The sequence below is a fragment of the Pygocentrus nattereri genome, chromosome 19, assembly GCF_015220715.1.
Source record: "Pygocentrus nattereri isolate fPygNat1 chromosome 19, fPygNat1.pri, whole genome shotgun sequence".
NCBI lineage: Eukaryota > Metazoa > Chordata > Actinopteri > Characiformes > Serrasalmidae > Pygocentrus > Pygocentrus nattereri.
Window position 1 is genome coordinate 16831279 of NC_051229.1, and position 19740 is coordinate 16851018.

The 19740-nt window shown below is 37.6% G+C and overlaps 1 protein-coding gene across 2 annotated transcripts; it reads right to left on the bottom strand.

Annotated features, from left to right (window-relative positions):
• Window positions 1-453: 453 nt before the first annotated feature.
• Window positions 454-17941, bottom strand: cib3 (calcium and integrin binding family member 3). 2 transcript variants are annotated; one of them, XM_017697172.2, is made up of 6 exons: window positions 17891-17941; window positions 15931-15965; window positions 14542-14653; window positions 12447-12594; window positions 9799-9994; window positions 454-661 (listed from the first exon to the last, which is right to left on the bottom strand). In XM_017697172.2, exons 1-6 carry the CDS (start codon window positions 17939-17941, stop codon window positions 640-642), a joined length of 564 nt encoding a protein of 187 aa, XP_017552661.1. In that variant the 3' UTR covers window positions 454-639. The 2 variants fall into 2 exon arrangements, with proteins under 2 accessions (XP_017552661.1, XP_037387012.1); XM_037531115.1 differs by lacking the exons at window positions 14542-14653; window positions 15931-15965.
• Between the last annotated feature and the right edge of the window lie 1799 nt (window positions 17942-19740).

Sequence of the window (19740 nt, forward strand, 5' to 3'; positions counted from 1 at the left end):
GTGTTCACGCATGGGGCTTAATCACAACTTGAGTGTCTAAACCTGGATTAACAGGAATTTGTTAATCACTGTTGTGAATAATTTCCATTTATTAGGTTTCCTGAAGGAAAGGTCCTAAGAAAAATAAGTCCATAAGTTTCATGAAGATGTTTGTGAATGAGGCCTATTGAAAGTGGTTACAGGGATCATTTGCATAATTCAGTATTGCCAAGGCCAGTATCATGATATCAGTTAACAAGTGGTACGTCATGCAGCTCCACCTGCAGGCATTTGACTGTAATAACTACCTGTCGTTTGCTGCGTCTTATGTTCTGTTCAGAAAGAATTTGAGTCCGTACAGAACTGGCCTCCTCACATGTGTTTATTACACAAGGCAGTGCTCGCATCTCAGAATTCAATACTGTTTTCATTTTCGTCCAGAAAAGTATATTTAATATGAAGAAGTGCTTCTGTGACTTTTCTTCAGTGTCAACATTTCCTGGGAATTAAAATACATGCTAGGTTTTATGGGCTCATTTGTATACTGTAAATGAATGCTGTAGTTCAGCTGTAGTTTAGGCCACAATACTTGTACTGTTCCATATCCGTCCAGTCCCAGATTTCCCCTGATCCATTTTGGTCCTCATCTGTTCTTGGAGCTCATATTCTGATGTGGAATGTGCTAGAAAGAAATCAAATGTACAGTTACAATTTTCCAAACGTCTTCCGATTTTCCTGGAATGGACTTCACTAAACTAAACTTTTCATAATAATTTCAGCTGATTTTCCATTCCTGTGATGTTATTTAACCATGAAGGGGTTCAACTCATTTTTCACAGTGATGAGATTCATTCTTAGAAGATAAACTACCCGAATACCTAAAACATATGCTAGGCCTGTCAAATGTTTGGGGACTTTTACAGTAGCCACATTTGGGCTATAATAGTTCCATTATGTGTTTTTAATGTGTTTAGTTTGGTTAAGAAAGCGGTCAAGTCTTTACTTAGGAAAACGTCTTCAACTATGGAAGACGCCTCGGATGAATATGAAACACGAAATATGAGCATAGAGTAGAGTGTCTGTACTCCAATAGAAATTTAGTTTGAGTAGAAGTACAAGTGTTCTGCCTGTATATCTGCTTGAGTAAAACTACAAAAATATTTGCTTTTAAATATATCAAAATATCAAAATTTAAAGTATGGAGTTATTGTAGATATTGTTAGATTATTTCAATGATCAAAGAGACCTGTACAGCTGCAGGCACCAACAACTAGCTCAGTTTTCATATCTGCTGTCACAGGTTTCCTTAATAGTTCATCAAAATAATATTGTACAACATACATACAGTTGTATGCAAAAGTTGGGCCGTCTATGGCCAAGTTACATTTTTTGTTGAGTTTTGAAGTGAAAAGACATAAAATACAACCTCTGCTGCAAACCGTTTTAAAAAATATATTTTCCGCAAATCTTAATGCATTTGATGAACAGTATGAAAAAAATAAAATAGTGATTGTGGCAAGTGCAAAAAATACATTTATAAAATCCCAAAATGTAATTAATCCATTAGGCCTTATTTAACTTGAAGGGACTTGTTAGGCAGGTCTTCCAACCTTGTGCTAAGGCTCAACAACCATGGGCTCCTCTAAGCAGCTGACAAACAAGGCTAATTGATGCCTACAAAGCCAGGAAAGGCTATAAAAAGAAATCAAATCTTCCAGGTCAGTTTCCATTGTCTGAAATGCTGTTAAGAAATGTTACTTAAAGGGAACAATGGAAATCAAAATCTGGAAGAGCAAAGAAACTCTCAGAACTGCTTGTATGCTGTCTAGAAATGCAAAGCAAAACCCTCATATGACAGCAAAAGACCATCTGGAAGCTTGACACAAGAGTGATGGTACACTTGTCTACTGTGCAGCATTGCTAGTATAAATATGACTGCAAGGGAGAGGCATCAGAAGAAAACCTTATGTGCAGCAACAATAACAAGTCAGATATTTTAGATGCAACTGCTCTGGACTAATGAAGTAAAAATGGCACTCTAATCACCAAAGGTAAGTCTGAAGAGAAAAAGGTGCAGCATTTGATAAAAAGAACACCTTGCCAACTGTTATACATGGGGGGGTGGTTGGATCCATTATGCTTTGGGGTTGTCTGGAAGCAAATGTGACACAGTTAAAAGCTGAAGCTGAAGGAGGCTGACGTCTGCTACAGGACAATGATCCAAAACATACCTCAAAATTCACGTAGGAGCCACTTCGAGAAACAGAAACTGACTTTTTGTAGAAAAAGTTGATCACAGAGACATGGCACAAAACTTTTTTTCCAAAATTCCAACCTTCTGGTATTAAGAAAACAATAAAAAAGGAAATAAATATAATTGTTGTAGTCAGTCACAATTGTGTTTGTAGATCAAATAAAGGAAAGAAATATGGAATCACTAAATTCTGAGGAAAATATTATGGAATCGCTCTTTAGTTTGCAGCTCTAAAACAAACACCTGCATCAGATTAAATCTGCTAATTAGTCTTCAGTTAAAAAAGAGTGCTCACACCTTGGAGAGCTGTTGCACAAAGTGGATTGACATGAATCATGGCTCTAACATGAGAGATGCCAGTAGAAAGGAGAGAATTATTAAACTTCTTCAAGAAGGTAAATCATCACAGAATGTTGCAGAAGATGTTGGTTGTTCCCAGTTAGCTGTGTCTAAAATCTGGACCAAGTACAAACAAGATGGGAAGGTTGTAAAAGGGAAGCATACAGGTAGACCAAGGAAAACATCAACACGTCAAGATAGAAAACTTAAAGTAAAATGTCTTGAAAACAGAAAATGAACAACAAAACAAATGAGAAACAAGTGGGTGGAAACGGGAGTCAATGTCTGTGACCAAACTAAGAAATTGCCTAAAAGAAATGGGATTTACATCCAGAAAAGCCAAACGAAAGCCATCATTAACACGTAAACTGAAAAGAACAAGGTTACAGTGGGCTAAAGTAAAGCGATCATGGACTGTGGATGACTGGATGAAAGTAATCTTCAGTGATGAATCGGGAATCTGCATCTGGGGCTGCATCTCAGGTCAAGGAACGGGGGAGATGACCGTCATTATATCTTCAATAAATGCCAAAGTCTACATTGAAATTTTGGACACTTTTCTTATTTCATCAGCTGAAAGGATGTTTGGTGATGATGACTTCATTTTTCAAGATGATAATGTATCTTGCCATAGGGCAAAGGACATGAAACCTTTCCTTCAAGAAAGACATAATGTCAATGACATGGCCTGCAAATAGTCCAGATCTCAATCCAGTTGAAAATCTCTGGTGGGAATTGAAGAAAATGGTCAATGACAAGGCTCCGACCTGCAAAGCTGATCTGGCAACAGCAATAACAGAAAGTTGGAAATGGATTGATGAAGAATACTGTTTGTCATTAGTTAAGTCCATGCCTCAGAGAATTCAAGCTGTTATAAAAACCAGAGGTGGTGCAGCTAATGGTACAAATACTAATGGTGCAATGTTTTTCTCATCATTCCATAATATTTTCCTCAGAATTTAGTGATTCCATATTTCTTTCCTCTACTTGATTTACAAACACAATTGTGTCTGACTACAACAATTACATTTATTTCTTTTTTTATTGTTTTCTTAATGCCAGAAGGTTGGAATTTTGGAAAAAAATGTGTGGCATATCTCTGGGATTAACTTTTTTCTACAAAATTAAACAATTGAAAGATCTTCCTTGCCCTGCGATGGACTGGCGACCTGTCCAGGGTGTATCCTGCCTTCCGCCCAATGACTGCTGGGATAGGCTACAGCACAACACCCCCACCCCCAGCGCCCCGTGACTCTGAGGGAGAAATTAATGAATGAATGAAAGATCTTTTCTCTAAGAGTGGTGATTCCATAATTTTTGCCAGGGGTTGTAGAAAGACTCCTAACTGGACACAAAAAGCGTTTGCAAGCTATGATATCTGCCAGAGGGTGTGACTAAGTGCTGACTCTTCAGACAAGATTAGTTTTACATGAGGAGTTGGAGTAATGTCATTTTACAACTGTTTCTCAGTAATTTTAGTCCTACCCATTGACTACACACTTCAGCATTGGAAAATATTCCGGCTCCTAATACCAACCATAGAAATAACTTTATTTTTATTTAAACGTTATTTTAATCCTTTGCAAATGCTCTCATATTCTGTAATCTCCAAAACAGAAATCTCCAAAATCACTTGAGGAAAGAAACTAGTCACATTGAGTTTGATTCAAAGTGAAGAAAGTTTTTCATTTTTGTTAACTTTGTCAAGTTACCATTTAGATATGTGGCTTTCTGTTCCGACAGCGGTGATGTCTAACAGTAGTATTGCACTACTAGTGAAAAAGTACAAAAAATGATAGCAAATAATTGTGCAGGATACAAACTACTTTTCCTTCCGCCATCTCACTCTGCTTCTCACAGACACAAGGAATGTCCTATGATGGCAGGTTATTTGGAGTCATTTCCCTAAACAGATCTTATGTTAATGTGGCAGTTTATTTAATACTAATGGCTTTCAATAATATTTATCTGCATAGCTGCAGGGCCACAGTTTCACACTAGCAGTTTTACTCCAGCAGGTTCCAGTCAGTGGCATTCAGCGCATGCAACGGAGCTTGTTTTGGTTTGTTAGCACATTTTAGACTAACCAACATTCGTTTTATGTGGGTTTCTAATAAATGTGATAACTTTGTGTTGTGCTAATGTTACATTTTAAGCTTTAGGCTAAACACAAACTTTGACTTGAACACACAGAGATTCACAGGGTCAATATCACATAAACTACAGCTTATGTGGCCTGGGTAAGCTCATGGGTTATGTAGACATATAGCTCAATCAACTTACCCTTAACATGGGGGCTTTATGTGTACACATACATTACATGTGCAGGAATAAAACTTTACCTTAAGCAGGCTTAAACTGAGCATAATATGAAGGTTTAGGCTGAAACAAACTAGTTTTTGAACACATCATTCCTGAAAAAAACCCACAGAACCCATTAAGTGTTTCTAATGGTTTTATAATGTGTTTTGGCTTATGGTTTAACCGGTTAGCAGTGGTTGATTCGTATATTGGCGAATAGTAATGCGCATGGTGACACATACAACCAGCATAAACAGTCACTGTTTACATCAGAGACATTGTAAATGAGGAGATCGGGCCGCTGGTTGAAATATGGATGCAAACACTTGTAATGCTCAACTTTCCTATAAGGATGTTGTTTACATGGCTCAATCACGCTGTCCTACTGCGCATGTGTTCCCCCAGGCCTGAAACTGCTGGAGTGAAAGTACGGCTGTAAATCTGCGGCACTGCAGTCAGATGGCCTTTGGATAGAATTTGTAATGCCCTTTTTTTTTTACTGTTTTCTCAGTTGAAATCCCAAACAAGTCCTCCTTTTAAAGGTATTGGTTTCAATATAGTCTCTTTATAACAGCCTTGGTATTACTTGGCATCAGAAAAAAAGTTTGTTGTATAGTCCATCCATAATTTCTCATCAAATTGGTCATAAACATTACAGATGTCCTATGGTAAACTGGCTTTATCCCACCTCCCCAGGGAAAACAAATGCCATCTGAATGGTACTTTAATGGGGTGCCCCATTTTGTCTCATTTTTAAGGTTTTGTATCACATATACACCAAACAGCCATACCCAAAAGGGCCATGTATCACAAACACTTTAACAGGTCTGGAAAGTTCCTTATTCAGCTTCATCCTTCAATTTATCCACATGATGTCCTTAATTGACATATACTGAAATTCCTGGATGCAGTAATATGACAGTTTGTGAATTTGTGTTCATGTAACCTCATTAACAAAATGACTGTGTTTGGTTAGTGCATGAGACATGAGTGTTTTTTGTTTCTACAGGTGTTTCAACTAATTTAACAATGTTAATGCTTTAATAACATGCCCTATATGACATACAACCAATGCTGACCCCATTTCGAGAATAAAATAATGAAATATATGTTTTGACATTGTGTTGTGACATATATGTTACATCGGGATATTAATCTTAAAATACTTACAGAAGACACCATGTGACTTCTTTGTCACAATAAGAAAAACACTAATTATCTGCTTAACTAATTTGGCTGATTCTATTATTTTGTGTGATTATATTTTTTTGTTGTTCAATTAAAGGCATATTTAAACCAATGTAAACATAAACATAGTGTTAAATCAGTTCAATTAGTCATAAAATGTAATATTAAACATTTTAAACATTTTTTGCATATCAGTACTGAAATGACACCTTGGCTGTAGCTGAGATGCTTTACTTGGTAAACAAACAAATAAAATTTCTAATGTCCTATGTTGACCCTATTTCAATGGTCTTCAGGATGCACTCAAGATTATCAATGGAGATGACAGTGAGTTTTAGGAATGTGAAGATAGCTCAGATGAAGACCCTGATTACACTCCCAGCAACAAAGACATGGAGAGTGATGAGTCAAGTGGGTCTAATGACTGACAGTAGTGAATCATATGATTTAGATGGCGTACCTCAACCAAACATGAAGCACAGACACCAAAATAGAACTAAAAAAAATTCTTGGAGAAAGAAACCATTTGAAATCCCCAATTTCATGTTCAAAGGACACAGTGTCAAAACTCCAGACAGTACTCCATACTGTACTTCATGCTCCACTGGAGTCCTTCAGAAAATTCATAGCACCAGAAATGGTTCAGTTCAGAACAGACCTCTTTGATGCATGTGTTGTAAGGTACAAAGACCGCATGAGGTCATGGAGGTGGCACCTCTACCTGGCAAACCATCATGTTAGGCCTTGTTACAGCATGGTTCATCTACTGCCGTTACTGTAGACGACTTGGTATCCAAAAGCAACTGAAACAAAGGAGCTTCCAAGCAGAGGTTGCCATTAGTCTGATTCTTGTGCAGTCATAAAGAGGTCTCTCATCCTTTAACACCATACCTCCAGCACCACCACAACCCAGAGAGTTTGTGTTGGAGTTCCAGATGATGTTGGATGAGGTTGCACACTGGCCTGTAAGGAATTATTTCAAGCATTACTTTTTGGCTTTGGCCAAATTACCAGATGAAAGGACTAACAATGATAGTTTGAACAGAATAATAATGCAAAGGTTTTGTTTCTCTTCAGCGTTTTTAACCAATTAGTTAATTTAGAATTTTTTTGTACTGTGTACCCATTCTTTAAAAATCACTACATATCTCTTTTTCAGGTTTTCTGCAGCTACAGTTGCTTGTTGTGAATACTTTAATATGAGGTCTAATTTATTTTGAACATTTTACAAATTTATGTGCTGTACAACAAATCTGAAAAAGAATTTGTTAGGCTGAGTCAGCAGTGTTGTGGAAATGCAAATTAAAAGATAAAAAGTTAAACGTTATTAGATTTATTTTTAAACACAGCATATATTTACCATAAATTCCCAATGTAACACATATTTTAACACAGAATTTTGACACTACGAGGTAGAATTACAAAAAGCAATTCAGAAATGTGTTCCATGTGGTCCAATTGGTCTGTTCTATAACCCTTATAATTTTCCTTTAAGGTAAACTGCATCTGGGTTCTTACGGGTTAAAACCAGCTCCTTGTATCTATAATTCTTGTCCATTTTATCTGCTCCACTTACCATATAGGTGCACTTGATAGTTCTTCAATTACAGACTGTAGTCCATCCGCATACTTTGCTAGCTGTTCTTCAATGGTCAGGACAGAACAAATATTATGAGGTTGGTCAGTAATCTCAACACTGCAGTGAAACCATACCAAAAATACCCATCCGACAGCATTCTGTGACCTCTAATGAAGGACCAGAGGATGACCAACACAAACTGTGCAGCAACAGATGAGTTTCTGTCTCAGACTGTACATCTTCAAGGTGGACTGACAAGGTAGGAGTGTCTAATAGAGTGAACAGTGAGTGGACACAGTGTTTAAAAACTCCAGCAACACTGCATTGTCTGATCCACTCATACCAGTGCAACACACAGTAACACAACACCACCATATCAGTGTTACTGCAGTGCTGAGAATGATCCAAATAATAGCATTTGCAAATAACATTTGCAAAAAGAAAAAGTTTTCAAATAATTTTAATTTTTTTAAATAGTTTGCAGCAGAAGTCGTGTTTACTTCTTTTCCCTTTAAAATCAACAACATATTTAATTTGTTGTGATGCTATAACAATACAGTATTGTAATAAAAGTGTTGTAATACTGTAATAACAGTATTTTTACTTTTAATAGTTAAGTACATTCACAAGCAAGTACTTTCGCACTTTAGAAATATGTATAGAAGACTTTACTAGTACTACTTTTAATTATATTTTACCAGAATACCAGGAGTATTTCAACTTTTACTCTAGTACAGTGGGGAAAAAAGTATTTAGTCAGCCACTGATTGTGCAAGTTCTCCTACTTAGAAAGATGAGAGAGGTCTGTAATTTTCATCATAGGTTCATTTCAACTATGAGAGACAATATGAGAAAAAAAATCCAGGAAATCACATTGTAGGATTTTTAAAGAATTTATTTGTAAATTATGGTGGAAAATAAGTATTTGGTCAATAACAAAAGTTCAACTCAATACTCTGTAGCATAACCTTTGTTGGCAATGACAGAGGTCAAACGTTTCCTGCAAGTCTTCACCAGGTTTGCACACACTGTAGCTGGTATTTTGGCCCATTCCTCCTGCAGATCTCCTCCAGAGCAGTGATGTTTTGGGGCTGTCGCTGGGCAACACGGACTTTCAACTCCCTCCACAAATTTTCTATGGGGTTGACATCTGGAGACTGGCTAGGCCACTCCGGGAGCTTGAAATGCTTGTTACGGAGCCACTCCTTCGTTGCCCAAGCGGCGGTGTGTTTGGGATCATTGTCATGCTGGAAGACCCAGCCACGTTCCATCTTCAATGCTCTCACTGATAGAAGGAGGTTTTGGCTTAAAATCTCACGATACATGGCCCCGTTCATTCTTCCCTTAACACGGATCAGTCGTCCTGTCCCCTTTGCAGAAAAACAACATTTTGACCCCATGGGATGAGATCTTGCGTGGGGCCCCAGATCGAGGGAGATTATCAATGGTCTTGTATGTCTTCCATTTTCTTACAATTGCTCCCACAGTTGATTTATTCACACCAACCTGCTTGCCTATTGTAGATTCACTCTTCCCCGCCTGGTGCAGGTCTGCAATTTTCTTCCTGGTGTCCTTCGACAGCTCTTTGGTCTTGGACATGGTTGAGTTTGGAGTCTGACTATTTGAGGCTGTGGACAGATGACTTTTATACAGATAACAAGGTCAAACAGGTGCCATTAATACAGGTAATGAGTGGAGGACAGAAGAGCTTCTTAAAGAAGAAGTTACAGGTCTGTGAGAGCCAGAGATCTTGCTTGTTTGTGGGTGACCAAATAATTATTTTCCACCATAATTTACAAATAAATTCTTTAAAAATCCTACAATGTGATTTCCTGGATTTTTTTTCTCATTTTGCCTCTCATAGTTGAAGTGAACCTATGATGAAAATTACAGACCTCTCTCATCTTTCTAAGTAGGAGAACTTGCACAATCAGTAGCTGACTAAATACGTTTTTACCCCACTGTATAGAGGTATTTCACTTTATCTATAAATGTAGCCATAGTAATAGTAATGTTTCATGTTAACAAAACTTATATATGTTTTTACTTACTGAATAAAAAGATATGTGAAATATCAGGCATTATGTAAAACATTCCAATCGCTGTTACAGGCCTTTTGTGAATGTTTTTAACCCATACAGAGTCTGTTAGCTCTAACCTGAGGAAGTCAGGGGCTCTCACTATCATGTGCTGGAAGTCCTCCAGTGACAGGCGCCCATCATTGTCCAGATCAGCTTCATCGATCACCTTCTCACACACCATCCTCACCTCGTCCTCCGTCAGCTCGTTCCGCGTCAGCTTGTTTAGAGTCTTCTCCAGATCCGACTTACAGATGAAGTTGTCATTGTTAAAGTCTTTGAGCGAGAGAGATGGGAGTGAAATAGTAACATATGAGCTCATATTATTGCATCATGCTCATTGCTTGGCCTTTTTTATCAGAAACATCCATCATATACAGTACAGTGCAAAAGCCAGAGAGCACCTTTTTACTTCTTTCATGAAGTATTTAGTGTGTCCACCCTTTACCTTTACCACAGTCTTCATTCTTTTTGGGAGGCTTACTTTCAGCTCTACTAGCAAATCTGCAGGGATATTTTTCCACACCTCCAACATTTAGACTTAAACACTGGTTGTGTTTTCTGCTCCTCACAATCCAAGTAATACAGATTACAAATTTAGACTCATCAGTGCATAAAACTTTACTCCAAATGTCCAGTTTTAGTGTTCTAGTGCTATTTTCTACTCCCCACGTATGGGTCACCTCATGACCCACTTTACAGCACACAATAATTCAGTTTAATTTGATTAAATTGATTGCATAACTGCCTTTAGGACTTCTATTTCAATCCGCCATGCCTGCAGCGCAACTGCCTTTGTTTACTGACCGTAAATAATAGATGAAAACTTTCTCTTGACCTGTGGCAGCAGTGGAGCATGTATTGCTGTGAAATGTCTGACTCTGATAGCATGTTTAATTAGACAGCTTTGAGCACACACGCACACTTCTGTTCAGAGATAAAACCTGCTCTAATGAACTCCTGCATTATTTACATCCTTCCTTAAAGCTCCCTCAGTGGGACTGTACAAGATCGGCACAATAGAAAGCCGATGATCTTTGCTACTGTACATGACCGAGTGCCCGACCTAGCAACTCTAAACTTACAGATACCCTCTTATCACACTTAAAATGTCAAGAGGATTACTTACACAATGGAGGAGAAAATGAATATACTGTTCAATGGCCTTTGAGCGTTTTTGCCATAGTTGACTGAATGATCGCATGTAATCAGTCAGACAGGGCATGTTTGGTGTCTGAAGTTTGCTTCTTTAGTTTTGCGCTGGAGCTATGAGGCTACCCTGCTGAAAATCAAAAAGCAGGTCTGAGCTGGACTTTGCTGGTTTTTACTGGTCTGGTGCTGATTTAGCTGGTCACCCACCTTGGTCATGCTGGTTGGCCAACAAACCAGCATCCAAAGCACAACAAACTGCTGTTGTTGGAAGAAAACCTTGTATCTCCATTTTTGTTGTTTTTCAGTTTTTGAAATTATTTGAACTTGCCTGTTACCCTGTACGCTGTATTTCATGATGCGTGGACCAGAAATGGCCCAAAAATTACTTGGAAAAATTTCTGGTTCCATTGACTTACATTAAAAGTAATGTATGTTTTTTCCATCTTCTGTAAAGTTAGCATTTTGTAGATACAAGGTTTTGTTCTGACAGCAGCGACATGTTGGTTTATGCTGGGTTTTTCTAGCAGGGTACTTTTCAGAGACCAACATAAACCAGCTTAGGCCAGCAGACGTGGAATTCATACTGGTCTGTGCTGTTATTTCAGGAGAGATTATTGAGAAGACAAGAATGAAAACCACTTAACGATTTAAAAACCCAGGCTTATTATATAATAGGGCTCATTATTCAGGAACTACAGGGACATTAATGCAAACTGGCTGAGGTATATTTTTAGGTTATAGAAGTGTTTAAGAAAATTAGGCTATTTAAGGGATGTGGACATATTTGAGTAAGTGGGCAGTGAAAAATGCTGACCTTAACTTAGCTAGCATTAGTCTGTAGCACATAGACTTTCAGGATTATGCTACATACAAGAAAAAAGCTTTTGCCAGTTTTCTTTGTATCACTAGCTAGCAGCCTTTATCTCAATGTAGCATATGAATAATAATTAAGAGTAAGAAATTAATGAGATAAAAAAATGTGCAGATTTAAGAAAAAGATGTTTTGGATAAAGTCAATGCTGTGCGTGTGTATAGCAGGAGAAATACGGTCAGACTTTTAGGTGGGCTGGTACATCGTATAACTCCCTCCCTGACCTGCATTGATTCCATACTCCATGCTTTTGATTCCAGGCTTTTTATTATATTTTTCAAATATGCACCCACCCCCTCAGAAAGTGAGTATGGTGCACCTTTCAAACTCACTTAAAGTATACTATTAGACATTTACAATGTTTGTACCTTAGAGGACTAAAAGTTACCATGGCAGTGCCCTTTTTTTTCTGGCCTTGTAGACAACAGTTATTGGAAGCTTATACCATGTCAATGCGCATCATTGAAAATGCACACCCAAATCACTTAAACTCAAAATCATTGTCTCAGCAGACTTGCCTATGTGATTTCTGATGCTGTACGACATTCTGTTATCTATAAACATGGATACAAATTTCAGATTATAAGATGAAAGCTACTGTTGTTTTTAGCTTCCATTGTTTGTTAAGTGGATTAGTCTAGACACCAAACATCCAATCAGCCACATTTGGGTTATGGGGAAAACTGGGGAAACTTTATAACTGACCGTAGATTTTGAAGGCGTAGTAGGCCTTCAGATCTCTTGGTGCCATTTCGCTCAGCACTGAGAACATATCCAAGAAGTCGTCCAACGTCATGTTTCCTTCCCCATCCTCTGAAAAGACCTCCGCAATCCTCTGTCTGAAAGGGTTATCCTGAACAACCCAGTCGAAAGGTGTGACAGGCTGCATCCAAAACCTCACACCACCATATTAAATAATAGTGTGTCAACATCACACCATTAGTAGTGTATGCATTGGTACAGTATGTGTAATATAGAACTATGCAGTTCTGGGTAGAGATACAGTAAATATTGAACATTCCAATTAATGGTGACAATATTTTATCATTATTGTGATCATTTCTGTTATCATGAAACTCCTACTTATCCACATTGTGGATACCATTAGTACTTAAAGAACACTGATCAACTGCATATTTCTTTAAAAAGAGAGTATAATTAGTCCTGTTCAATTGGATTTGGTGCAATCCAGTTTGTGAAATATTGAATAAAAACATTGCATTCATATCTTTGGATAGCAGTTTTTAAAAGTGTCACTATATTGTGGCTTTGTGTCAAAACACTGTGATACATATCACGAACATTTCTATCGTGTATCGCAATATACCATTTTTTCATATCACCCACCCCTAATCCCCGCTATTTAGAGGCTTATGGTCATGACGTACACCCTGTTAAAATTGCACACACTTAGACGGAGTTATAGTTAATGCACAATAACCAAGCACCTTAAAGGGACTATATTATGAAAAGCTGTATTAACTTTCCTGTTTTTTTTATTTAAAAAATTGCAAACAACGAAGGATTTAAAATGGATTGTTTGCTCTCTGGTCCATTCAGTCTATATATAGACACACAAAGCTGCAAAAGCAGCCCATTTTGAATTTATGAATAGACTCATAATTATAAATGAACATTGTTACTGCAGAGAGTCTCTAGTTTTTGAGTAGAAGGTGTGAGGAAAATGATTAAATGTTATTCAGTTCCTGACTGTTGAGAATGTATCACTACAGCCTTCCAGTGGAACCATAGAAAGCAGGTGGAGGAAGTTTTATAATAATAATAATGTCTGTGAGAACTTAAGTCCAAACTTAACAGCCTTGACTGCTTTTTGATTGTGATGTGCTTCATTTCACTTGTGAAAGGGTTAGCCTATCAGAACAGAGCTCATTTACATATTAGAGTCATGCTATAAAGGGGAAGTCCACTGATTTCTTTCTGCATAATTCAGTCACTGAGATGTAAACAAAGTCTTCTGTGTGGTTTGATGTGAAATGATGCATTGTAGAGAAATGACACAGTAGTGGTGATGGGAACCAGGCAGGATAATGTCTACAATGCAAATATAGACCTTTTATTTTCTAGCCAAAATGAACAGTGAATCCTCGTGTGTATGTAATGTTGATAATGGTAAAATGGCATTAAGTTTTCTACGGGGACTATTTTGCCTTTGCATGTATGTCTCCACCAAGTGTGGATTTCATAACCATAACATATTCATTTCTGTTAGGCATCTTTTAGATGCATTAATCTCTGGTTCCCATCACCAACACTGTGAACAATTCTGACTTGTTAAGTTTGAATGGCATATTACATATCAAACCGCTCTGAACAACTTTGTTCACATCTTAACAATTGCATTATGCAGAATGTTTATAAAAATGAATTATGACTCTTTTTGGCATATAAAACTAGATAATGTCACAAGTGGACATCAAGGTTAAAAAAACACAATGTAGAAACAATAAAAATGTAGCAAGCGGACCCTTTCAAAAGAGTCACTTTAGGATTTCATCCATTTCTCCCCCTGAAATAACCATCATGAAGCATCACTGGCCTGTTGGACTGTACTGCTCATGTTGTGACAGAGAGTTAGCGGGGAGTGCCAGTGCTATTGCTGTGTGGAGTGGTGCCTAATGGACTCGCATAGTCTAAAGCCCCCCTGGAGTTTTCTGCTATCTCCGATTCAGGTGGATCTGATGACACATAAACTCTCCAAGACTGCTATCAATTAGTAGGGATCCATAATTGATAAGGAACACGGCTTGAGTGGCGCAGTGTTGTGTTAGATATACCACACCTTCAGCTCCGGCATGCTGCCAATCAGCTCATAGGGCAAACGCACATCTGGTTGGTTGGTGTAGTCCAGTGGAACGAGTTGAGGGGCCAAATCGCGGTACCTGTGGAAAAGTCTAGAAAGAAAGTCTCATGTGATTATTGCCTTCCTTTGAATAAGTGGTGGCAAACACTGTTGTTTAAAATTTGGAAACATTTTCAGTATTATAAAGCTAATTTTTTGCAGATGCTTGTTTTTCTGCCAATGGGAGATTCAGCAGGGTCAGCCTGCCCAGTCTCCGTAGTAAGTCATGGTAATGCACCTAATGCACGTAGTGTGTTTGGAATATAAAAGTAACCAAGAAACTCTGCAAAAGTGGTGGTTCACTTTCTAATTTATTCAAAGCTTGGTGGCTTTCATTTGGAGATCTAGTCTTCTCAATGCAGTTCACTGTTATTAAAAGACACACTGCTTTCACTCAAGACATGGTGCTTTATTTTCCAGCTGTTGTCGAACACAGCCATGCCGTACATAAGCAAAGCTTTTTTGCTCTCTAAAAGCTTGTTCTGTACTCAGCTCACATCTCTCTCTGTCTCTCTCTCTCTCTCTGTCTCTCTCTCTCTCTTTCTCTCTCTCTTTCTCTCTCTCTCTGCTCAATCACACATACACTCCTCCACAGCAAGAGCCCATAGTAAAGCGAACAATGTGCAAAGTGCAATAAATGCAAGAGAACACAATCCATAAAAAAGGTCAGAACACTTTTTGAACACTACAATATTTTAGCTATTCATGGGTTTTTTGTTAACAATTTCTCATGTCCGTAATACATTTGCGCATTAGCCAATACAACTCAAGTGGAAAGTAAAGACTTTTAATAATACCAGCCTGCTAATGTCAGTCATTCATTCGTTTATGAAATTCACTCTATCTAAGGTAAAAGTAACTGAACATTTTTGAGGTCGGAGACCCCTGATGTAAGGTAGTTACATGAAAAAATGTTCAAACTTTCAGCTCTTGAAAAATCTTTGTATTTCAGAGCGGAAAGTGCATTAGATTAAGTCATTAGTCATAAGTTGCTTTTAAAAGGCTATTTTGTAGATATAATTTAAACTATGCCTACAGCAATACATACTAAAGGTGAAACTTTTAAAAGCTCTATGTCAAAGATTATATCTCCACTGCCCTTGCTTTAACACACATGAATGGAGACCTTAAACTTGCTTAAGTGCCCACCTATGTGGAACGAAAACAATCGGCAAGGTGGTGACTTTTTATAAGGAAGGTCAAGGACATTGCAAGAATCTGTTGGTGTAGATCAAACCATGCCATACTAGCCCTGCAACATAACCAATATGTTCAGTGGGCCTGAAAAGAATTCTGTTAATCAAAACATACTTCACGCTTTCAAATTACCTTAAAATTTCCTTTCTGGTGAAGTATGTGCAGTCCTGTAAATCCAAAGGGAAAATAATGCTGTAAAAAGATTTGACTTCCACAGTCCAGAATTATTTCACATAGACAAGAATATGCTAATTGTCATTTGTAGGTTACTTTATTAAGGCAAGAGGAAAAGAAATAAATATTTCTGCAATTTCGAGCACTTTTAGTTCCCAGCAGATGATTTAGATGTTCACAGTTTCACATAAAACATTGTAAAATGGTTATATTTGTTACATATATGGTGAAATGGTGCACTGACTGAGATTTCAGTGGTAAATGATAAGACCCAGGGTTCACGCTATCTACAACACAAAAAAAACATTTTATTTAATATCCAAAGTGATCAGTGAATCTATGCGTGTCTTCTGAGATTTAAATGTAAGGTTGATGAGGGTGAAAAAAGTGTTTTCTTTGCCTTACAAGTAAAAAAGTGTTTTCTTTGCCTTACAGTGTCCTGCATGCATCTCTGCCATCAATGAAATTTTACAAATATGTTTTAGGTCAAAAGCACATTTCAAAACTCATCCTAAAACAATGTCTTATTGCATCAGGTGGTGTATTCGTAAGTATTTCATGTAATTCCCTTCTGTGGCATAGACAATACTGTGGGAAACTTCGTGTAGGCATCCTTGGATTTACAGAAAAGCAAAGTAAATATCATCTTACCATACTAAATATTTTTCTGCATGCCCTTACCATTCAGCTTATAACCTGATTAGCTGCTTGCCATTTCACAAAACAGTGAGAAAGTCATAACCACAGCAAGGAACTGCAGCACTCTGTATAATATTAAATCTAGCTGTATTTAATACTACTGCCACTTCAACTCATCCACATTCCAGTCTTAAAAACAAACCAATTCCAGCTGTGTCCTTTCAACAAAAGCTGCTCTCAAAGCTCTCACTGACATTATGTTCCCCTTCAAACAGCCACTAACAGCCACGCAAGTGACTACCCAAACTCACCTCAGCTGCGTTTCCTTCTCATATGCATCTACAATGGCTAAAGGAGATATTTCTGAGGAGATATAAGACTAAATATATGATTTTTATAATAATCTAAAATATAGGATACACAACTTGCATAAGGAAGGGCAAAGTCAAAGGAAAATAAGCAAAACAAACAAGTATCCAAAACTGGAGTTCAAAAAATTATCATAGGGTATAAAGACAAGTGCCTCCTGACAACCTAACCTAGTAGAGCACAAAAAGCGGAATAAGGTTTTATGGAAAATTTTAGGAATGACAGTATGAATGCTGCCAAAGCAATGGACCATGTCTACAACCGTCAGTCAACATGGTGGAGGATCAGTGAATGTTTACGTCTATAGCTGTTGATTTGTTTTTGACTGAAGCGAGATAACAAATCCAAGCACTCTGCTGAGAAGATCAAGGCATCCATGGTGTTCCCAGAATGATGGACTGACTACCCATGTGTCCAAACCACAACATGATTGAACATGTTTGGTATTACTTGGATCGTGAGAAGCACAAAATGCAACCAACTTCTAAGACTGAACTTTGTAGGTGTTGATAATATCCTTACAGATTTCTTTGAAAAAATTAAAGCAAGTCTACCGAAGAGAAATAGAAGCACCTTGAGCAATAAAGTGAACACTGAATACTAAAAATTTTGATGGAGCTTCCTTGTAATTTCCTCTAAACATGTGTTTTCTGTTCCGATACTTAAAAATGAAAAATCAGCAAAGGATGGTTTGACTACTGTGCCATTTAAATAATACATTTTATCAGTGTCCTGTAACAGCAATGAACCTAACTTTTGTGCAAGTACCATGGAACACATAACTACTCACAGAAACTACTGGCCTATGATTAGCCTTGTGATTATACTCTGTAAACAACAGTTAGAATAAAAGCTGTAAATACAGGAATATTCCTCAGAAGATGAGTGAATACTGATTTCATTGACTGACCTGATATGCGTCCAGTTGCTGAGCAGTGAAAATGGTCTGCTTGTTTCCCATTGCCGCTCAGGCAGACTCAGCCTCAGAGCCATGCGAGTGTTAGTGTGTACCAGAACAGAGCGCAGGCAGATATTTCAGATATGAAATGCGCGGGACAATGGCGAGGGGATCAAGTGTCCGCCCCGCTGAGCCCTTCACGTCTCCATTATAATGGAGGCATTTCATCGTTTTCATTGCCCTGAATGGCAGGCGTTTTTGGACGTGAATGCGGCTGTCGGTCAGCTGGAGTGCCGGTGGCAGCGAGCCCCTGCTGATAATGGGGGGTGATGCCTCACCCAGGGGTCACATTACACCTGCTTCACCTGGCTTATAACACAGAGTGGGTTCAGTGAGATAAACGAGTAATAAATGTGAAAACTTTATGAGCTAATGTCTTAATATCGAGGGAAAAGATAACTTTTAGAGTTTGAAGATAAATTAATGGATGAACAAATTAAAGAAAACTTGTGTAATGTATCTTGTTAAGGCAGTTATGCAGTAATCGGTCATTAAATATACACACATTCACACAATTTCCCTTGCTGCTGTGAATTTAATGGCTATTTATACTCCTGCCATGGAGTGCAGATACACCAGATGTCTGTTCATATTTACACACTCTACCACTCATGTCTCTTTATATGGGTCAGTATACACCACCTAGCTAAGGCTTGGCAGGCCACATAATGGACTGAATGAACAAATTGAAGCAAATACTTCTGTTAATTTCATCTAATAAGACTACATTACACCTAATAATAGTATTTTCCTTTTTAAAGTTGGCCCAACAGGGTCTAAATCACATGGTCTCCTGATATGGTTTTATCTTTGAAGGTCTGTAGTTACACTGTATAAATTCATTGTATGTGGTGGTGACAAATTAAAAAAAAAAAACTGAAAAAATAAGCATAAGGAAACATGACAAGTAAAAATGCTTCTTGCATAAAACAATTAAGCCATTAAAGCTCAATGAGGTGTAAAAATGATGAACAGGCCCAGTTGACCTTGATTGAGTTGATTGAGCTATACATGCACTCAGGGGGCTTTTATTTGAACCTGTTAAATAAACACAAGAAACTTTCAGAATTTTGGAATGATGAGTAAACAAATGCACTATTTCTATATCCAAACTGGGACACTGACCATGTTAAGGTCTTTGTACAAAAAGGATTTTTTAACCCAATTGCTTCCACTGAAGTGTTCTGATGGGTCCAACCAACTCGAGTACATGCTGTCTTTGAAAAGGAGACCAAATACTAAGAATCCTAAAATTCATGTAAATATTTCAAATGTACTTTCACTCAGATTGTTATGATATCGCTGTTGTCAGAACAAAACCTTGTATCTCCATTTTTGTCGTTTTTCAGTTTTTGACACAATTTGAAAACACCCGTTACCCTTTATATTGTTTGTAGACTTCATGATGAATGAACCAAAAGAAACGACCCAAAATGACTTGGAAAAAATTCTGGTTCCATCGACTTACATTAAAAGTGAAGTGTGTTTTTTCCTTCTCCTGTAACATTATAATTTTGGAGATACAAGGTTTTGTTCTGACAACAGTGATATGCTTTTGTATTGTATTTTGTTTGTAAGAAAAATGTTGAATTAAATTAGAAAAGAATGCAAAGTAGAGGCATTTCTCAGAATTCCAGACCCCACTGTTTATGTATGTATATATTCAGTTAATTTAATATAATGAAGCATTGATTAGCCTAACAAGGTGCTGAATGATAACTACAATTAATGACTTCTTCAAGGTGGGCTTACTGTATTAATATTATTTGTATAACAGCAACTGTACTGCTGCGCTATAGCCA

What these genes read in the sequence shown, in the direction of transcription:
- cib3 (XM_017697172.2), bottom strand. Translation starts at nt 17,941, where the DNA reads ATGGGAAACAAGCAGACCATTTTCACTGCTCAGCAACTGGACGCATAT. An exon ending in AGCAACTGGACGCATATCAG is followed by an intron (nt 15,966 to 17,890) that starts GTCAGTCAATGA and finishes TTGGATTTACAG; the next exon opens with GACTGCACATACTTCACCAG. An exon ending in ACCAGAAAGGAAATTTTAAG is followed by an intron (nt 14,654 to 15,930) that starts GTAATTTGAAAG and finishes CTTTCTTTCTAG; the next exon opens with ACTTTTCCACAGGTACCGCG.